The 15,151-nt window shown below is 39.7% G+C and overlaps 1 protein-coding gene across 1 annotated transcript in view; it reads left to right on the top strand.

Moving 5' to 3' along the window:
- Positions 1-15,151, top strand: part of GLDC (glycine decarboxylase) — a 48,680-nt gene that overhangs the window by 10,991 nt on the left and 22,538 nt on the right. Inside the window, exons 4-10 of the mRNA XM_054810218.1 lie at positions 5,555-5,719; positions 8,515-8,592; positions 9,258-9,405; positions 9,664-9,860; positions 12,406-12,502; positions 13,512-13,617; positions 14,650-14,789. Of these exons, the coding sequence (XP_054666193.1) occupies positions 5,555-5,719; positions 8,515-8,592; positions 9,258-9,405; positions 9,664-9,860; positions 12,406-12,502; positions 13,512-13,617; positions 14,650-14,789 (931 nt within the window). The remainder of the gene's footprint in view (positions 1-5,554; positions 5,720-8,514; positions 8,593-9,257; positions 9,406-9,663; positions 9,861-12,405; positions 12,503-13,511; positions 13,618-14,649; positions 14,790-15,151) is intronic.

Here is a 15,151-nt window from a genome sequence, read left to right as displayed (position 1 = left end):
TGTATGTGTGTAAAAGCAGCTATACAGAATTTATGGAAGCTGTTTAAGAAACTGTACCTCTTCTTACCTCTACTGAGTGTGTAACACTTTCTGTGCTAACACGCTTCACATTGCAGCTCCAAGGGAAATAAATGCTGCAAGTGCAGGCTTATTGTTCCTGCTTAATTCTGCCTCTCTCACATGACTCGTAGTTTCTCATTGCTTGGCATGTATTAGAGCAAGGGTTGCCTTGGAATACAACGTAAGTTTATAAAAGATTGTTCATAGAAGCCTGTGAACAGAGAAGTCAAGGACTTCACCGTATTTAGGACACTTGGACTTGCTAGGAGGAAGCAGGAAGCAAAGGGGTAGATTTTAGGAGGAAACCGTTTAGAACAAAATGTATTTTCGGCTGAAAACGAGACTAGTGACCCACACTGCTTTCTTTAGAAAATTACCACAAAATTCTTCCCGAACCTCAGATTCTGTTAAGAAAATACTCAACACTGTTGGAGTTTCAAAACTTTTTGAAGCATTTCGACAATGATCTATAATATCTCTGTTCACCATAAAAGCTGAATAGCTTAACTACTGTGAGATAAAATTGTCTGGCCAAAACTATGCACAACTAAGTGCCTGGGAAGTCAGCATTCAGGAATTTCTTGCACCGGTAGCTTTAAAAAAGCATAGGCGTCCTTTTCTTTTAAGTCTGAATCCCATTTTAACTACTTCTGTATTCATGAAACAAGCTATTTCAAAACACTTGGGGTAGATATTTCTCAGATAACTTTTTATCCAAAGAACACTTTGATTGAAAGTTAGAGAACGAGCAGAGAAATTTCTGTCACAGACCTGAAATGCTGCAGTTAAAAATCCAGTCTCCTACATGAGAAATTTGACTTAGTCACAGAAGGTAGAGGATAAGTATCCCTTATTTTTGATACTTGATTTCACAGATTCATAGAATCACAGATTAATAGGGGTTGGAAGGGACTTCTAGAGATCATGTAGTCCAACCCCCCTGATAAAGCAGGATCACCTATTGAACAGGATGGTGTCCAGGCGGGTTTTGAATATCTCCAGAGCAGGAGACACCACAACCTCTCTGGGCAGCCTGTTCCAGTGCTCGGTTACCCTCACAGTGAAGAAGTTTTTCCTCCTATTCAGATGGAACTTCCTGTGTGCCAGTTTGTGCCCATTGCCCCTTGTCCTGTCACTGGGCACCACTGAGAAGAGTCTGGTCCCATCCTCTTGACATCCACCCTTTAGATATTTATAAGTATTTATGAGATCCCCTCTCAGTCTTCTCCAGGCTAAACAGACCCAGCTCTCTCAGCCTTTCCTCATATGAGAGATGCTCCAGGCCCCTAACCATCCTTGTAGCCCTCCGCTGGACTCTCTCCAGTAGTTCCCTGTCTTTCTTGAACTGGGGAGCCCAGAACTGGACACAGCACTCCAGGTGTGGCCTCACCAGGGCAGAGTAGAGGGGGAGGAGAACCTCGCTCGACCTGCTGGCCATGCTCTTCTTAATGCAGCCCAGGATACCATTGGCCTTCTTGGCCATGAGGGCACACTGCTGGCTCATGGAGAGCTTGTTGTCCACCAGGACTCCCAGGTCCTTCTCTGCAGTGCTGCTTCCCAGCAGGTCAACCCCTAACCTGTTGTTCTTCCCTGGGTGCAGGACCCTACACTTGCTTTTGTTGATTTTCATTTGGTTCCTCTCCACCCAATTCTACCCAATTTCCTTTTGGGTTTGGTTACTGGCTGCTATCACTTCCTTTTTCCTAGAAGCCTGTGACTAATGATTCCATGCTAACATGAGGTGGAAGTCTTAGAAGTATTTTCCATACGCTACTTAGCTGATATTAGCAAATACATTAGCTTGTTTTTTCCAAACAAGTAAATAGCAGACCAGTTTGTAACTTTATCTTTAGAACATCTCAACTCTAAAATGCAGGCAGAAGGATTTCTTTTGGGGCATACCACCAATTATGTGACTTTCAGTACATACCTGTCATCTGTCTGCTGGTATGGATGCGTGGTCTTTATTCTGCTGTACCCCATATTAACATATTCATTAAACTTTTTCACACTTAATGTGCTGAGCTCTTTCCCTAGCACCAAATTAATTCTTTGCCCTGCCATGAACATAAATGAATAACTGAACACAGGAAGAATATTTGGTTTCAGAAATAAGCTTACATATAGGTTTCTCATTAACAAATACGTCAAAATAGTGTAGTGTTTATTTGGGGGACTTAAATGGATAAAAATACCTGTCAGGCCTTGAAAATCAAGAAGGCCTTTAGAGTCACACTAATACCATACAACAGAGCATGAGGTCTCCAATGTACAGCTCAGTTGCTTCTTTTGTCCCCAGACATTAAATACGTAAGAATAAAGTACCTGTACCAAGGACACCTGCAATCTTTATGTTGGCAGGTAACTTATTAAACTTATTAGCTAGTAGCACTTGGAACTTATGCATTGCATTCTGAAAATTACTGTGTACCATGCAAAAATGTGATATAAACATTACGCAGCTGGTTTCTACTTGTAGACCGGATACAGAAAACTGCACAAGCAACTAAAAAGCATGCCAAATTGGCAGTAAATTCAGTGTTTATGCTTTGAGTGGAAACTGGCATGTCTCTGTGCCCTATCATAAGACTGTCCAGCTTTCTCAAACCCATGGGTAAGATACTGTTTTAGGAACACCCTTATAACTGTTCTTCAAAGATGCATAAAGTGCCAAATGATGCATCTGGAACTCTATATACAGTACAGCATTTGGGAATTTTACAGGCTGGATGAAACTTCGTGCAGTTGGATGGCTCCTAGTTGTACACCTTTACTCTAGTGTCTTTCTACACTGCAATATTTATATATGTGCATATTTAGATTAAATACAGCTTTTCTGTGTGTGGTTTTTTCCAGTTTTGGCCTTAACAGTAATATCCAGTCAGTTATATAAAAGTCAGTTAATTTAAAAATTTCATGTATTCATGACTGAACTTCAATATCAGTTTTCCATTGTTGTCAGATGTATGATTTATCTTTTTTCTGTGGCTCATGTATGTTGGCTTTAAATTCTACTAGTGGTCTGTCCTTACTTTAAGTTCGTTTCATCTTATTACTTGTCAGGTCTCAAAAAGAATACTCTGTATAACTGGAAATCCAAATCAATTCTACCTCTGCCATTGCATGAGATTAGTCTTGCAGATGTCTAAAATGGCAAGAACATAGTTTATAACAAGATATAACAAGATAGAAGCTACTTAGCAGTAGTTTAAGGCTAGGTTTATTTATTTATTTAACACGAGATAAAAACCTCATTTAAGAAGTCATTTGAGCATAAACTATAAGTGGAAATTCTTGAGGCTTTTTTAATAGGTTTCTAGGTAGCTGATTTGAGTGGTCTGCTTTGAAGCATTCATTGCAAAGTCTGTCTCTAATTACATAAGATAAAATCTTAGGAAAGGGAGTTCTCATCAAGTAAGGAGTTGTGAATGTTACTCACATCTTAAGAAAGACGCTTTGTCTTTGAAAACAAAATAGAGAATTTTGCACCACATGAACAGCTACAACTTCAATGTCCTTTAGCAAAATTTGCAGCCACGTTTAATGTGAGGTATTGCTTCTCTGCTAGTGATTTTTCTTTTTATTTTTTCTACCTTTGTCATTTTGCATCAGACCCTAATTAGTAATGGTTTAATGAAACAATGTTTTTGTCAAAATGAACAATAAAGCCAGTATACTCTAATTAAAATCTCACTTCCATTAACTGATTACTCTGGCAAGTACTAACCAGTAATTCTTGATTTTATTTTTCTTCTCTTGCACTGAGTAATATTTCTCTAATGCATTTCAATTAATCTCAATGCTTTAATTCTTATTAGTCTATTTCTAGCTTCTTCTGCAAGTTATAATGCAAAAAAAAAAAAAAAAGGCCTTTAGCTGAAATAAAATGAGAAAGTAAGATTGTTAACATCAAGTACAGAGGAGTTTCTTTTATTAAGCAAGAAAACTCATTGTTCGTGCAAAGGAGTTGGGAATAACTTTTTATTGGTGAGAAATGAGTGGGCAGGGGGACCGTTCAGAAAACAAATCTTTATACTCCCATCTTGAAAGTTTATCTGACAAACTGAAAACTGGGTTTAGCAACCATGGAGAGAAAAAAAATTACTACTATTGAGATAAGCAATGTTGCATGCAGCCCAGGATATGGTCTGACTTGTGAACTATGCAGTCAAGTATATGATAAGTAGTTTAGGAATTAAGTAGTTTAGTATGGGAAAATCATCAATATTTATCTAATTTGATATATAGCTATTAACTTCTGTCACTGTACCAAATACTATATGTGAGAAATTTGAGCAGATGTATCATTGGAATAGATAGTAAATACACTGGCATCATATATTACACTTTGAGGTCACTTACCAAGTATATCCTTCTTTCTAGCTCTTCCATTTTCTTCTTCAGGACTTTTTTCCTACCTTCTCTCTTGCGTTACTATTTTATTGCTCCTCACATCTTGCTCTATAGCACATATTCTGCAGCTTGTTCTTTAAAAATATTTGTAGCTCATCTTCTATTGACTTTACATGATTTGAGCTTTCAAATACTTCAGCCACTCTTTAAAGAATATACCTTCACCCATAAGCATTTTTCAAAAGTCTAGGGCTTACTACTGCAATTTCAGGAAACAATCTGTTGTTTTCTTCCATTGCTAGAAAACAGAGGCCACAAGTGTTCCCACTTATCACTTGTTTCTGGCCGCTACTCTAAATTCAAACTGGCATAAAGTCTGTCCTGAACCACCGTGGAATCCAGTACCCAAATTTCCAGCAGTGAGAGGAGAGTCTGATATCTGTTATTGCCTTTCATCTCTGGACTCATGCTGCTTTGTTTTTCCGGACTGTTATAATGGCATGTTTCCCTTAGATTGTTGCATTTTTTAAGGAATTGCTTATGTTGCCTCTACTCATTTGTTCTCCAAATGACAACAGATAGAAATCACATCAGTCTCACTTCCCTTTACTAACGTATATGGAAACTGTCATTTCACAAGAAGTTGCATATTTCTGAGCTTGATCTTGTTAAATGCTGAGTGCCTTTCCTCCCATACGAGTGGAGAAGACTTGGCAAGTAAAGGGCTTCAGAAGGATTATTGAAAGGTAATGGCAATACCTAGATATGATTGAACTAAGCATTCTCATTCGGATATTGTGACTTGACTCAGTTCTCCCACACTCAGCGCCTTCTTGCTCTCTCCCTTCCCCAAGAGGCACTCACACTTCTGTTTTAAAAGTAATTTCTCTTTTCAGAGTGGAGAAATAAAATTCCTCTCCTGTAAAAAGCCAAGTCAATACCAGAAGAGAAAATATTCTGAGGCTTCCAGGACAGTAACAAATTACAGCTATATAAAAATAACTGTTTTCTAACAAACTTTCATGTTAGTGAATTATGCTTTACAGTTTATTTTTCCTGTGACATAGTTGAGTTATATATTGGCATAATTCTGTCACATATTTATTTTCCTAGACCAAAACTCAGAATTCTTTTCTTGCAGGGTTACGCAGTATACTCCTTACCAACCTGAGGTCTCCCAGGGCAGGCTGGAGAGCCTGCTAAATTACCAGACTATGGTGTGTGATATCACAGGAATGGATGTGGCTAACGCATCTTTGCTGGATGAGGGGACAGCTGCTGCAGAAGCCATGCAATTATGTCACAGGTACTATGTTTAAATGTATGGTTAAATGACAGTAGGAAGGAATTTTGGAGTTTGAAAGGTGTCTCACCTGTGTAGGCATGGATGGGTGAGTGGGTTGAAGCTGAGTGTGGCCTTTTCACTGTGACCAGATCACTGAACAGCTATAGCCCATCTTATTAAGCACCCAGAGAAGTTCTCAGTGTTGATGTGAATGTTGAACTTGGACATCTAAGGCCCTAAGAAACCTAAGGACCTAGACACCAAGGGGAAAGTCTAGAGCAAGGAAGACTTACTCTTGGTGGAGGAGGGTCAGGTTAGAGAATACTTAAGCAAACTGGACATACACAGGTCTGTGGGCCCTGATGTGATGCACCCATGAGTGCTGAGGGAGCTGCCTGATGTCACCGCGAGGCCACTCTATCTCTGAACAATCATGGTGACTGGGAGAGCTGCCTCGGCACTGGAGGAAAGCAAATGTCGCTCCTGTCTTCAGGAAGGGCAGGAATGAGAATGCAGGGAACTACCGGCTCGTCAGCCTCACCTTGATTCCTCAGAAGATGATGGAACAACTGCTAGTCCTGGAAACCATTTCCAGGCATGTGAAGGACAAGAAGGTGATCAGGAGTCACCAGCATGGATTCACACAGGGAAAGTTGTGCTTGACCAACCTGATAACTATCTACAAATAAACGGCTGGCTCGGTAGATGAGGGGAGAGCAGTGGATATTATCTGCCTTGACAGTCTCCCTTAAATCCTCACAGAGAAGCTGAAGAAGTATGGGCTGGATGAGACAAGAGTGAGGTGGACTGAAAACTGTCTGAATGACTGGGCCCAGAGGGTGGTAACCAGTGACATGAAGTCTAGTTGGAGACCAGTTACTAATGGACCCACTGGGTCAAATTAATGATCTGGATGGTGGCACAGAGTGTATCCTCAGCAAGCTTGGTGATTACTCAAAACTGGGAGGATCAGCTGATACACTAGAGGGCTTGTGCTGCTATCCAGAGGGACCCTGACAGACTGGAGAAATGGGCTGACGGGAATCTCATGATGCTGAACAAGGGGTTTGTGCAAAGTCCTGCACCTGGGAAGGAACAACCCCCAGCACATGAGGTACATGCTGGGGGCTGGCAGGCTGGAAAGCAGCTTTGCAGAAAAGGCCTTTGGAGGTCCTGGGGGTCACAAAGTCAAACACAAGCCAGCAATGTGCTCTGGTGGCAAAGGCGGCAAATGGTATCCTGGGCTGCATTAGGAAGAGTGTTGCCAACACACCAATGGAGGCGATCCTTGCCCTCTTCTCAGCCCCTGTGAGGCCACACCTGGAGTGCTGTGTCCAGTTCTGGGCTCCCCAGAACGAGAGAGACATAGACATACTGCAGAGAGTCTAGTTGCCCTGCCCATGGTATGAGCCCAGCTGCTACCACCACAGACACACGGGCCCCTGTGGCTGAGGTGTTACTCCAGTTGATGGCACTGAAGTCCACTCACTCCGGTCACTCCAGTTGCTGCACCACAAACATGTGGATCCCCCGTGGTCTCACTCCAGTTGCTGGCACCCAGACAGCCATATACACCCACCTCTCCTCCCCAAATACAGACTCCCCTCACCCATGAAAAGAATCAGAAAGGAATTTAACAAGAGAGTACAGACTGCACTAGTTGGATATAAGAACATCAACCAGCAAATATTTATATATGACTGGGCCTGTTTACGCCCTTACCCCTCTATTTTCTTACACGTGTTCCTCCCAGAATCACTTAGCTGTATCCTTTTTCCCCTAAACATCTCATAATGAGCCCTTGCAATCCCAAAATGCTCTTTCCCTACATCCCATAATGTCTTCCCCTCAGAGGGGTGCCCAGACAGCATCTGTCAGGGTTAGTTAATTAATCTGGGTTGCCACCTGCCCTGGGGCCTCTGTGCTCCTCTGTTGTTGTGGACATGGGTCTCTGATGGGCTGATATCTCCTGTGATGGGCCTGGGAGCAGCAGGGACAGGGTGTTATTTGGGCTGCCCCTCCTGCCATTGCCTCTGTAGGGGTTGTGCAGAGGAGTTTTTGTCGCATAACCTGACGGCCTGTGGCATGAATCTCTTGGGTCCATGAACACTGAAGATACGAATTGGTTTTTCCCACTAATGGTTAAAAAGAGCTTTAAAAAACCAGTGAAGTACATCAGTCCAAAGTTGCTAAAAGTGAAACTGTTACTGGTATATCCAAATTTGCTTTCAGGGATCTGTATTGTAGGGGCATTTGATACGGATCTGCAAATCAAATGAAATCTGAGAGATGAGTGAAGGTCACTGCAGGACTGTGTATCAGAAAGGAGATTACACAGCAGAGACTGTGTTGTAACTATTCAGTTGCTCAAAGCATCAGTCTGACATAAAATTACGTTTACCAGAGAAAACGAGGCAATTGTCTTAGTCTCCGTTTTAATACTTTGATGCCTCATATTTGGTTATCCAGGGCAACACTGAAAATCTGTATTAAAAACCACAGCTGTATTCCTTTAAAAGAGTATGTGTGTGTGGAGGCATTCCTGCAGCTTCTTAAGTTGGCTCCTTGTTCTGTGTCATAGTCTCTTTTAATTTTTGTCACGTATGAATCTCATTTGAGTGTCTGAAATGAACTTTCTTGTTTTAAACGGACCAGCATCTTCATTCAATCATACACTTAATTTGGTTATGATAACCAAAATTTAAAACTGCCTTTTAACTTAGGAAAACTCACATTTAGAAAACCAATTAATTTTATTTCCGTGGAAAACAATGTATTGTTGATATGTAACCCTTCCTTTTTTTCCTTTTTAACAGGCACAACAAAAGAAGGAAGTTCTATGTTGATGCCCGATGCCACCCTCAAACTATAGCAGTGGTGCAAACTAGAGCAAAGTAATGTTTTTCCTCATTTTCCACCATATCTTTTCACTTACATTGAATCATTTTTAATCTATATATCTTCACCATATATCTAACATTTTTGGATTATAGGATTATGCTTTCTTTGCAAAATAGAAGCAGAAATCTGTTAACATTTGGAGTTGCTTCTACTTTTAATTCGAATACAACAAAGAAGTAATTAAAGATGTTTAAAAAGAGACTAACATCTGATAAAAAGAAAATATTTAATTTTCCCTTAAGTTGTTTGTGCAAATACATACTTTTGGTTATTGAATTCAGTCTGGTCATTTTTTTTAACTAGGAAAGTAATTAGCCTAGACAGCAAAACTTCTCTTTTAATGAAAGCTAAATCCATTTTAAGTTTACAGTTTAAAGTAGCCATCTTCTAAAAATATTACTTGGTTCTCAAAGTTAAACAAGCTAAAGCAGCAAAATGTTGATATTGAGTAGCTTATGCATCATCTGTTCTGCTTTGCTCCATATTTCTGATGATATTAAATACAATTATTCTTCAGTACTATATACCATGACATGAAACTCTCAATGTTTAGCGCTGCAAAGCAGGTTCAACTCTTTATGTGTTAAAGAAAAAAGCCATATATAAGCCCATGAAAACATCTTGAATATGTCATCTTCTGCATGTTTTTGTTTTCCAGTTATACAGGTGTTATTACTGAGCTCAAATTACCCCATGAGATGGATTTCAGTGGAAAGGATGTCAGTGGAGTATTATTTCAGTATCCAGACACTGAAGGGAAGGTGGAAGACTTCTCTGAACTTGTTGAAAAAGCTCATCAGAATGGGGTAAAGTAAATTTTATTGGTCTCATCAGATTAAAATCTGATGCATCAAACAGCCATAGTCGTAGAAACTAAGTATTATATGAGCTACTGTCTGAAGTATTATTCTTCAGTAATACTCTTCTGCCATTACAACCATTGCACCTCAGCTCGGTGCAAGTTACGTGGAACTGTTTGACACTGTATCTTGTTGAAACTTAGCTCCCATGCAAACACCCTTCCTTCAGAAGAGGCTGACAGCTCTGTGCACTTCTGTTCTCAGGCTCTTGCCTGCTGCGCTACTGATCTTCTGGCTCTCTGTATTCTGAAGCCTCCTGGAGAGTTTGGGGTAGATGTTGTCCTGGGTAGCTCCCAGAGGTTTGGTGTGCCACTCTGCTACGGGGGACCCCACGCGGCATTCTTTGCTGTCAAGGAAAATCTAGTGAGAATGATGCCGGGCAGGATGGTGGGCGTCACAAGGTAAAGGCTCTCTTCGCCATTGGTGTCTTCAGGGAAAATAGAAATAAAACACATTATGACTATCTTGTGCAGTCTTTATGAATAACAGTTGACCATGGTGTTGTACCAAACACCTTTTTTTCTTGAAAACTGAGAAAATAAAAGTTGCCTTTAATTTTTAGGAAGCAAGCTTAAAGAATTGCATTCATGTGGAATGAAGCTGTGAACTGTTTATAGTGCTTGCTGCAATGTGGGATGAAGAGATAACTGAAACAGCAGAGATGTTGAATTGTAATTGCATGAGGCTTTGCAAGCTAACTTACTCCACTTACTCTGTACCGTTACACCTTTTTCTCTGACATCCAGTCATTAAAAACATGAATGGGAAGAAGTAGAAAATTCAGTGAACCTCCCAAATAATCAAGAAGGAACTTAAATCTAGTTCAAATTTTAGTCAAGCTTAAACAAAGCAGAGAAATAGTGTGCAAAAACTTACCTCTAATTCTTGTTATTGGTGACATATTTTGAATTTTGACACAACATCTAACTGGGAATAGTAGAAATGCAAAGTAATTGTCACCAGAAAGACTGAGTATCTTTAGCATAGAAACTGTTCAGAAGTACTTCAGTAACCAAAATAACTAATGACATTAACAGTTATCAATGAGCTTAGAAATATTCTATTTGTATAGTAATATTCCTTCAAATATGTTTTTAATCATCTTGCTTATTCTAAGAGTATTCTTAGGCTTTACTCATAGTTCTGAAATCTGATCTCCAATTCAGATTTTGATCAGAACTCTGGTACAATCTTTTACAAAAGAACAGTAATTCTATTTATTAAGGTCATGCTACTGCTACTCTGTGACTACACCTAGTTTAATATTTTTAGTCTACTTTAATCTTTCTGCTTCTCAAGAAAGTTGGAAAAGAAAATGTTAAAATTGAAAAAGCCACAGTACTTTCTTAGTGCAGCTTTCTGCCATGGATTTTTTAAGTTTTCGGTCACAGAATCATGGAATGATTGAGGTTGGAAGGGATCTCTGGAGGTCATCTGGTCCAACCCCCCTTCTCAAGCAGGGTGACCTAGAGCCAGTAGCCCAGGACACTGTCCAGATGTCTTTTGAAGATCTCCAAGGAAGGAGATGCAACAGTTTCTCTGGGCAACCTGTGCTAGTTCTCAGTCACCGTCATGGTGGAGAAGTGTTTCCTCATGTCCAGGAGGAACCTCCTATGTTTCAGTCTGCACCCATTGCTTCTGGTCCTGTCACTGGGCACTACCGATAAAAGCCTGGCTCTGTCCTCTTTGCACCCTCCCTTCAGGTGTTTATGTACATTGATGAGGTCATCCCTGAGCCACCTTTTCTCCAGGCTAAACCCTCACAGCTCTCTCAGTCTTTCCTCATATGAAAGATGCTCCAGTCCCTCCAACATCTTTGTTGGCCCCTCACTGGACTCTCTCCAGTAGGTCCATGTCTCTCTTGTACTGGGAAGCCCAGAACTGAGCACAGCACTCCAGGTGTGGCCTCACCAGTGCTAAGGAGAGGGCAAGGATCACCTCCCTTGACTTGTTGGCAAAGCTTTGCCTAATGCAGTCCAGGATGCCATTCACCTTCTTTGCTGCATGGGCACATTGCTGGCTCATGTTCAACTCGGTGTCGCCCAGGACCTCCAGGATTGTTTCTGCCAAGCTGCTTTGCACCTGGGTGGCCCCTAGCATGTACTGGTGCTTGGGGTTTTTCACCAGGTACAGAGCTTTGTGCTTTTTGCTGAACTTCATGAAGTTTCTCTTCAATCCATTTCTCCAGCCTGTCCAGGTCTCTCTGGATGGACTGATGATAAACTAAGCTGTATAGTCAAAATCCCCAAAAAACTGCTACAGTAAAAATTATTTAAATGTCATACAGCTGGTCCGCAAGTACTTGAGGCATGTAGTCTAGCTACTCAAACCTCCACCTATGTACATGTATATATATGTGTACACAGTTTGTCTGTTTCTTTTTGTGGCTGTTATGAAAGTTTTCATACTTTTAAAGCATATTAAATTGGATCTTACCTTTCCACTTCTAACATGCTAGGAACCCTACTAAAGGACCTCTTAAAGGATGGATTGGCAAGAGCCCTTTGAGTTATCTCATACAACCTTGTTGGACGGGTTATTTTTATATACAAACTCAACATGCTTTTACTTGACATCTTTAGAAAAGATGCTGCCTTCTCAGTGTTTGTTCAAATTAAGTTCTGGACTACTGTTCAATTAAAACAGTTGCAATAATGTATGGCATTTAATAGCAAATACCAAGTTTTGGTGTACTATGTTTAGAAAACTCACTGTGTGCCCTACCTGACCAGACACATTTGCCAGCCATGATGTAAATAGAAATCTAGACTTCAGTCTCACCCTCCATTTGATGTCACAGCTTCCCAGACTTATGCTTTATTCTCTCCAGCACCTTTCTGTCTCTGAGGATAGATGACTAGCTTCTGGTTAGCATGCATAGAGCCCAATGTCTTAAATTACTGCAATTGTAAAGTAACAGAAGTAACATTTCTGCTTGTGACTTAGAGATGCAAATGGAAAGGAAGTGTACCGACTTGCTTTGCAAACACGAGAGCAGCATATCAGGAGGGATAAAGCTACCAGCAACATCTGTACAGCACAGGTAACTTGTCATGCGTATTTTCAGTGGTAGAAAGGAACAAGTTGAACCATGAAATTATAGTCCTAAAATCACAGTAGTTTGAGTTAGCTTTACTTTTGAGTTTTTACTAGAAAAATGAAGAACATCATTGAAATATCCTGGTGTTTGTGCATTTGTTTTGAGTCCTTTGAAAAATGGAACCCTGCTTGAAGAGAGTATTAATATGTTTCCTTTAATAAAGACTTTAGTCCTGAATTCATGCAGTGTCATGAGTTCATGTGTCTCATAGCATGAATGCCACTGAGTAGTGCTTCTTAATAAAAGAGGACAGAATTCTTAATAAAATGGAAGGGAATCTGAATGATCTGAAATTGCCCACTCAAGGCAAAAAAAAGGAATCCATTTTTAAATTCTAAAACTACTTGTTCAAATCTTCACAACTTACATTTTTTTCTGTGTGATTTGATGCAAAAATATTACATTGCCAAAGAGCTGTCTTTACAGGAAAATACCATGATTAAGTAAGTAATTATCCAAATAGTATGCCTCCACAGACCTTCAGCCAGACAAGTTCATAATTTTTTCTGCTCGATCAATGCTTTGCTCATGCTCTTGATGATGTGCCAGATTTTGAGGAGGGATTATTAATATTAAAATGAGCCTAATTACTTAGTATTCATGAGATATTCCATAAATGCCTTGTACCAATCCTAAGCAATGAGTTTCCTATGAGACTGGCTTTACTTGAGAGTCTTCAAATGTCTTTGTTGCAGTAGTTGAATTTAAGTTCATATTAATTGCTAACACAGTTACATTTCAAAGGGCATCAAATTCATAATTGGTGGCTACAGTTTCATAAAAATATTTTGCCTTTCTCACCTTTTATTTTATAGGCAACATGTAATCAAATACAGCATCAGCTGAGGATATGTGGTTGTCCCTGTGTGCTAAAGAAGCTTTCCACTAAACTAACATGAAGTAGTCTTTGATAATAATACTAATAATGTCCTAAACTGTGTTTGGATTCTAGGCTCTTCTGGCTAACATGGCAGCCATGTTTGGCATATACCATGGGTCTGATGGATTAAGGCATATTGCAAGACGGGTACACAATGCTACTCTAATCTTGGCTGAAGGTGAGTATTTAATGTTTGCAGCAACTGTTCTTAAATCGTTACACCTTCTTAAGTAATACATCTTAAATACTTATGGGGTTTTTTTGCCAGCTGTTGTGTAGAGAATACAAAATTCATAGCTAGTGTTATTGTGTACTTCTGATAGCTACATCCAAGAATTAGATATCTGTGTGAGATGAGCTTGCAAGCATTACTTCTGTTTCCTTGGGAAACTAAAAGGAGTCCTCACAGTGAGTCTCTAGGTGATGAGATTCAAATACTGCTTCCCAGCTGCAGGCTCTGTACTTCACTTACTACTTTACACACAGAAATCTGCACAGAGTATTCATAACATAGCAAAAATAAGTAATAAAGGGGATTAAATAAGTAGAAACATTTCAGAGAAATTGGGTGTAGTATCATACCTTCTATGAACACTGAAATCCCAAAGCTTAACAGCTGACTGAAAGCACAGAACCTGTAGCACAAAATAATAATTGCAGCTGGACTCTGTGGTCTGGTAGGTTTTTTTCACTGGCATGACTGTCATTGCTGTCAGAAGGAGCTATGCAGAACTGGTATGCTGGGAATTGAGCAACGATTGCCACAATTATCCATGCTTTATTTGCCAGCTTAGCTGGAAGACATTTTGCTGCTGTGAAAAGCACTCAGACTCTCGACTTTGTTATGGCGAGCTCCATGGCAGTTAATATCCATTTGTATAACAAGGCTTTTCTTTCCAGTCTTTTGATTTTGTCCTTATTGCATTCATATACCAATTCAAGTACTGTACATATTACAAATTTGATGTATCAGAAGGATCTTACTTGGACTCAATCTCCATTATTAATTAGGTCTGAATCTGACTTAGATGCATTTCATGTACAGTGACATTTCACTAAAAGGTGGTGATTTTGCTGCTCTGTACACAAGAGGAATATTTTGCTTTGTTATGTAAAAGCATTTACTTATGAGATTGCTAGTGTTGTTATGTAGGTACTGTGTAAGCAAGCAATATGGTATGCAGCTAATAGAATTTACTGGTTTTTATAGGTCTCAGGCGAGCTGGTCATAAACTACATCATGATCTATTCTTTGATACCTTGACAATCACATGTGGATGCTCAGTCAAAGAGGTTTTGGACAGGGCCACTCTTCGAAAGATAAATTTTCGGATTTATGGTGATGGCAGAGTAAGCAACTCCCATAACCTTTCAGAAATTTTGTAGCATGATTTTTTCTGCATTAAGTTTCTAGTCATTACATGTGCTAAACAGAACAACATTATTTAAGACTTCTTGTAATTTGCTCAGATATATCAGTCAATTATAAAGGTAATATAAAGAATGAAGTTGTTAAGTGATTGTACTGAACTTCCAGAAAGAATCACTGTATTTTCATTTTATACCTATTTTAAAAGATTGTCTAAATGTTTCATGTTAAATATGCCACTAAGGGCTACAGTGGAGACTCTAAAACTTACTGATGAAATCCAAGGTGACCTCCAGAATTCAGGCCCCTTGGCAGTATTTAAAGATGGATTGAAATCCAAACT

Source organism: Grus americana, chromosome Z, assembly GCF_028858705.1.
Source record: "Grus americana isolate bGruAme1 chromosome Z, bGruAme1.mat, whole genome shotgun sequence".
Classification (NCBI taxonomy): Eukaryota; Metazoa; Chordata; class Aves; order Gruiformes; family Gruidae; genus Grus; species Grus americana.
Note: the sequence above shows the minus strand (reverse complement) of the source record. Positions and strands in the feature narration are given on the sequence as shown.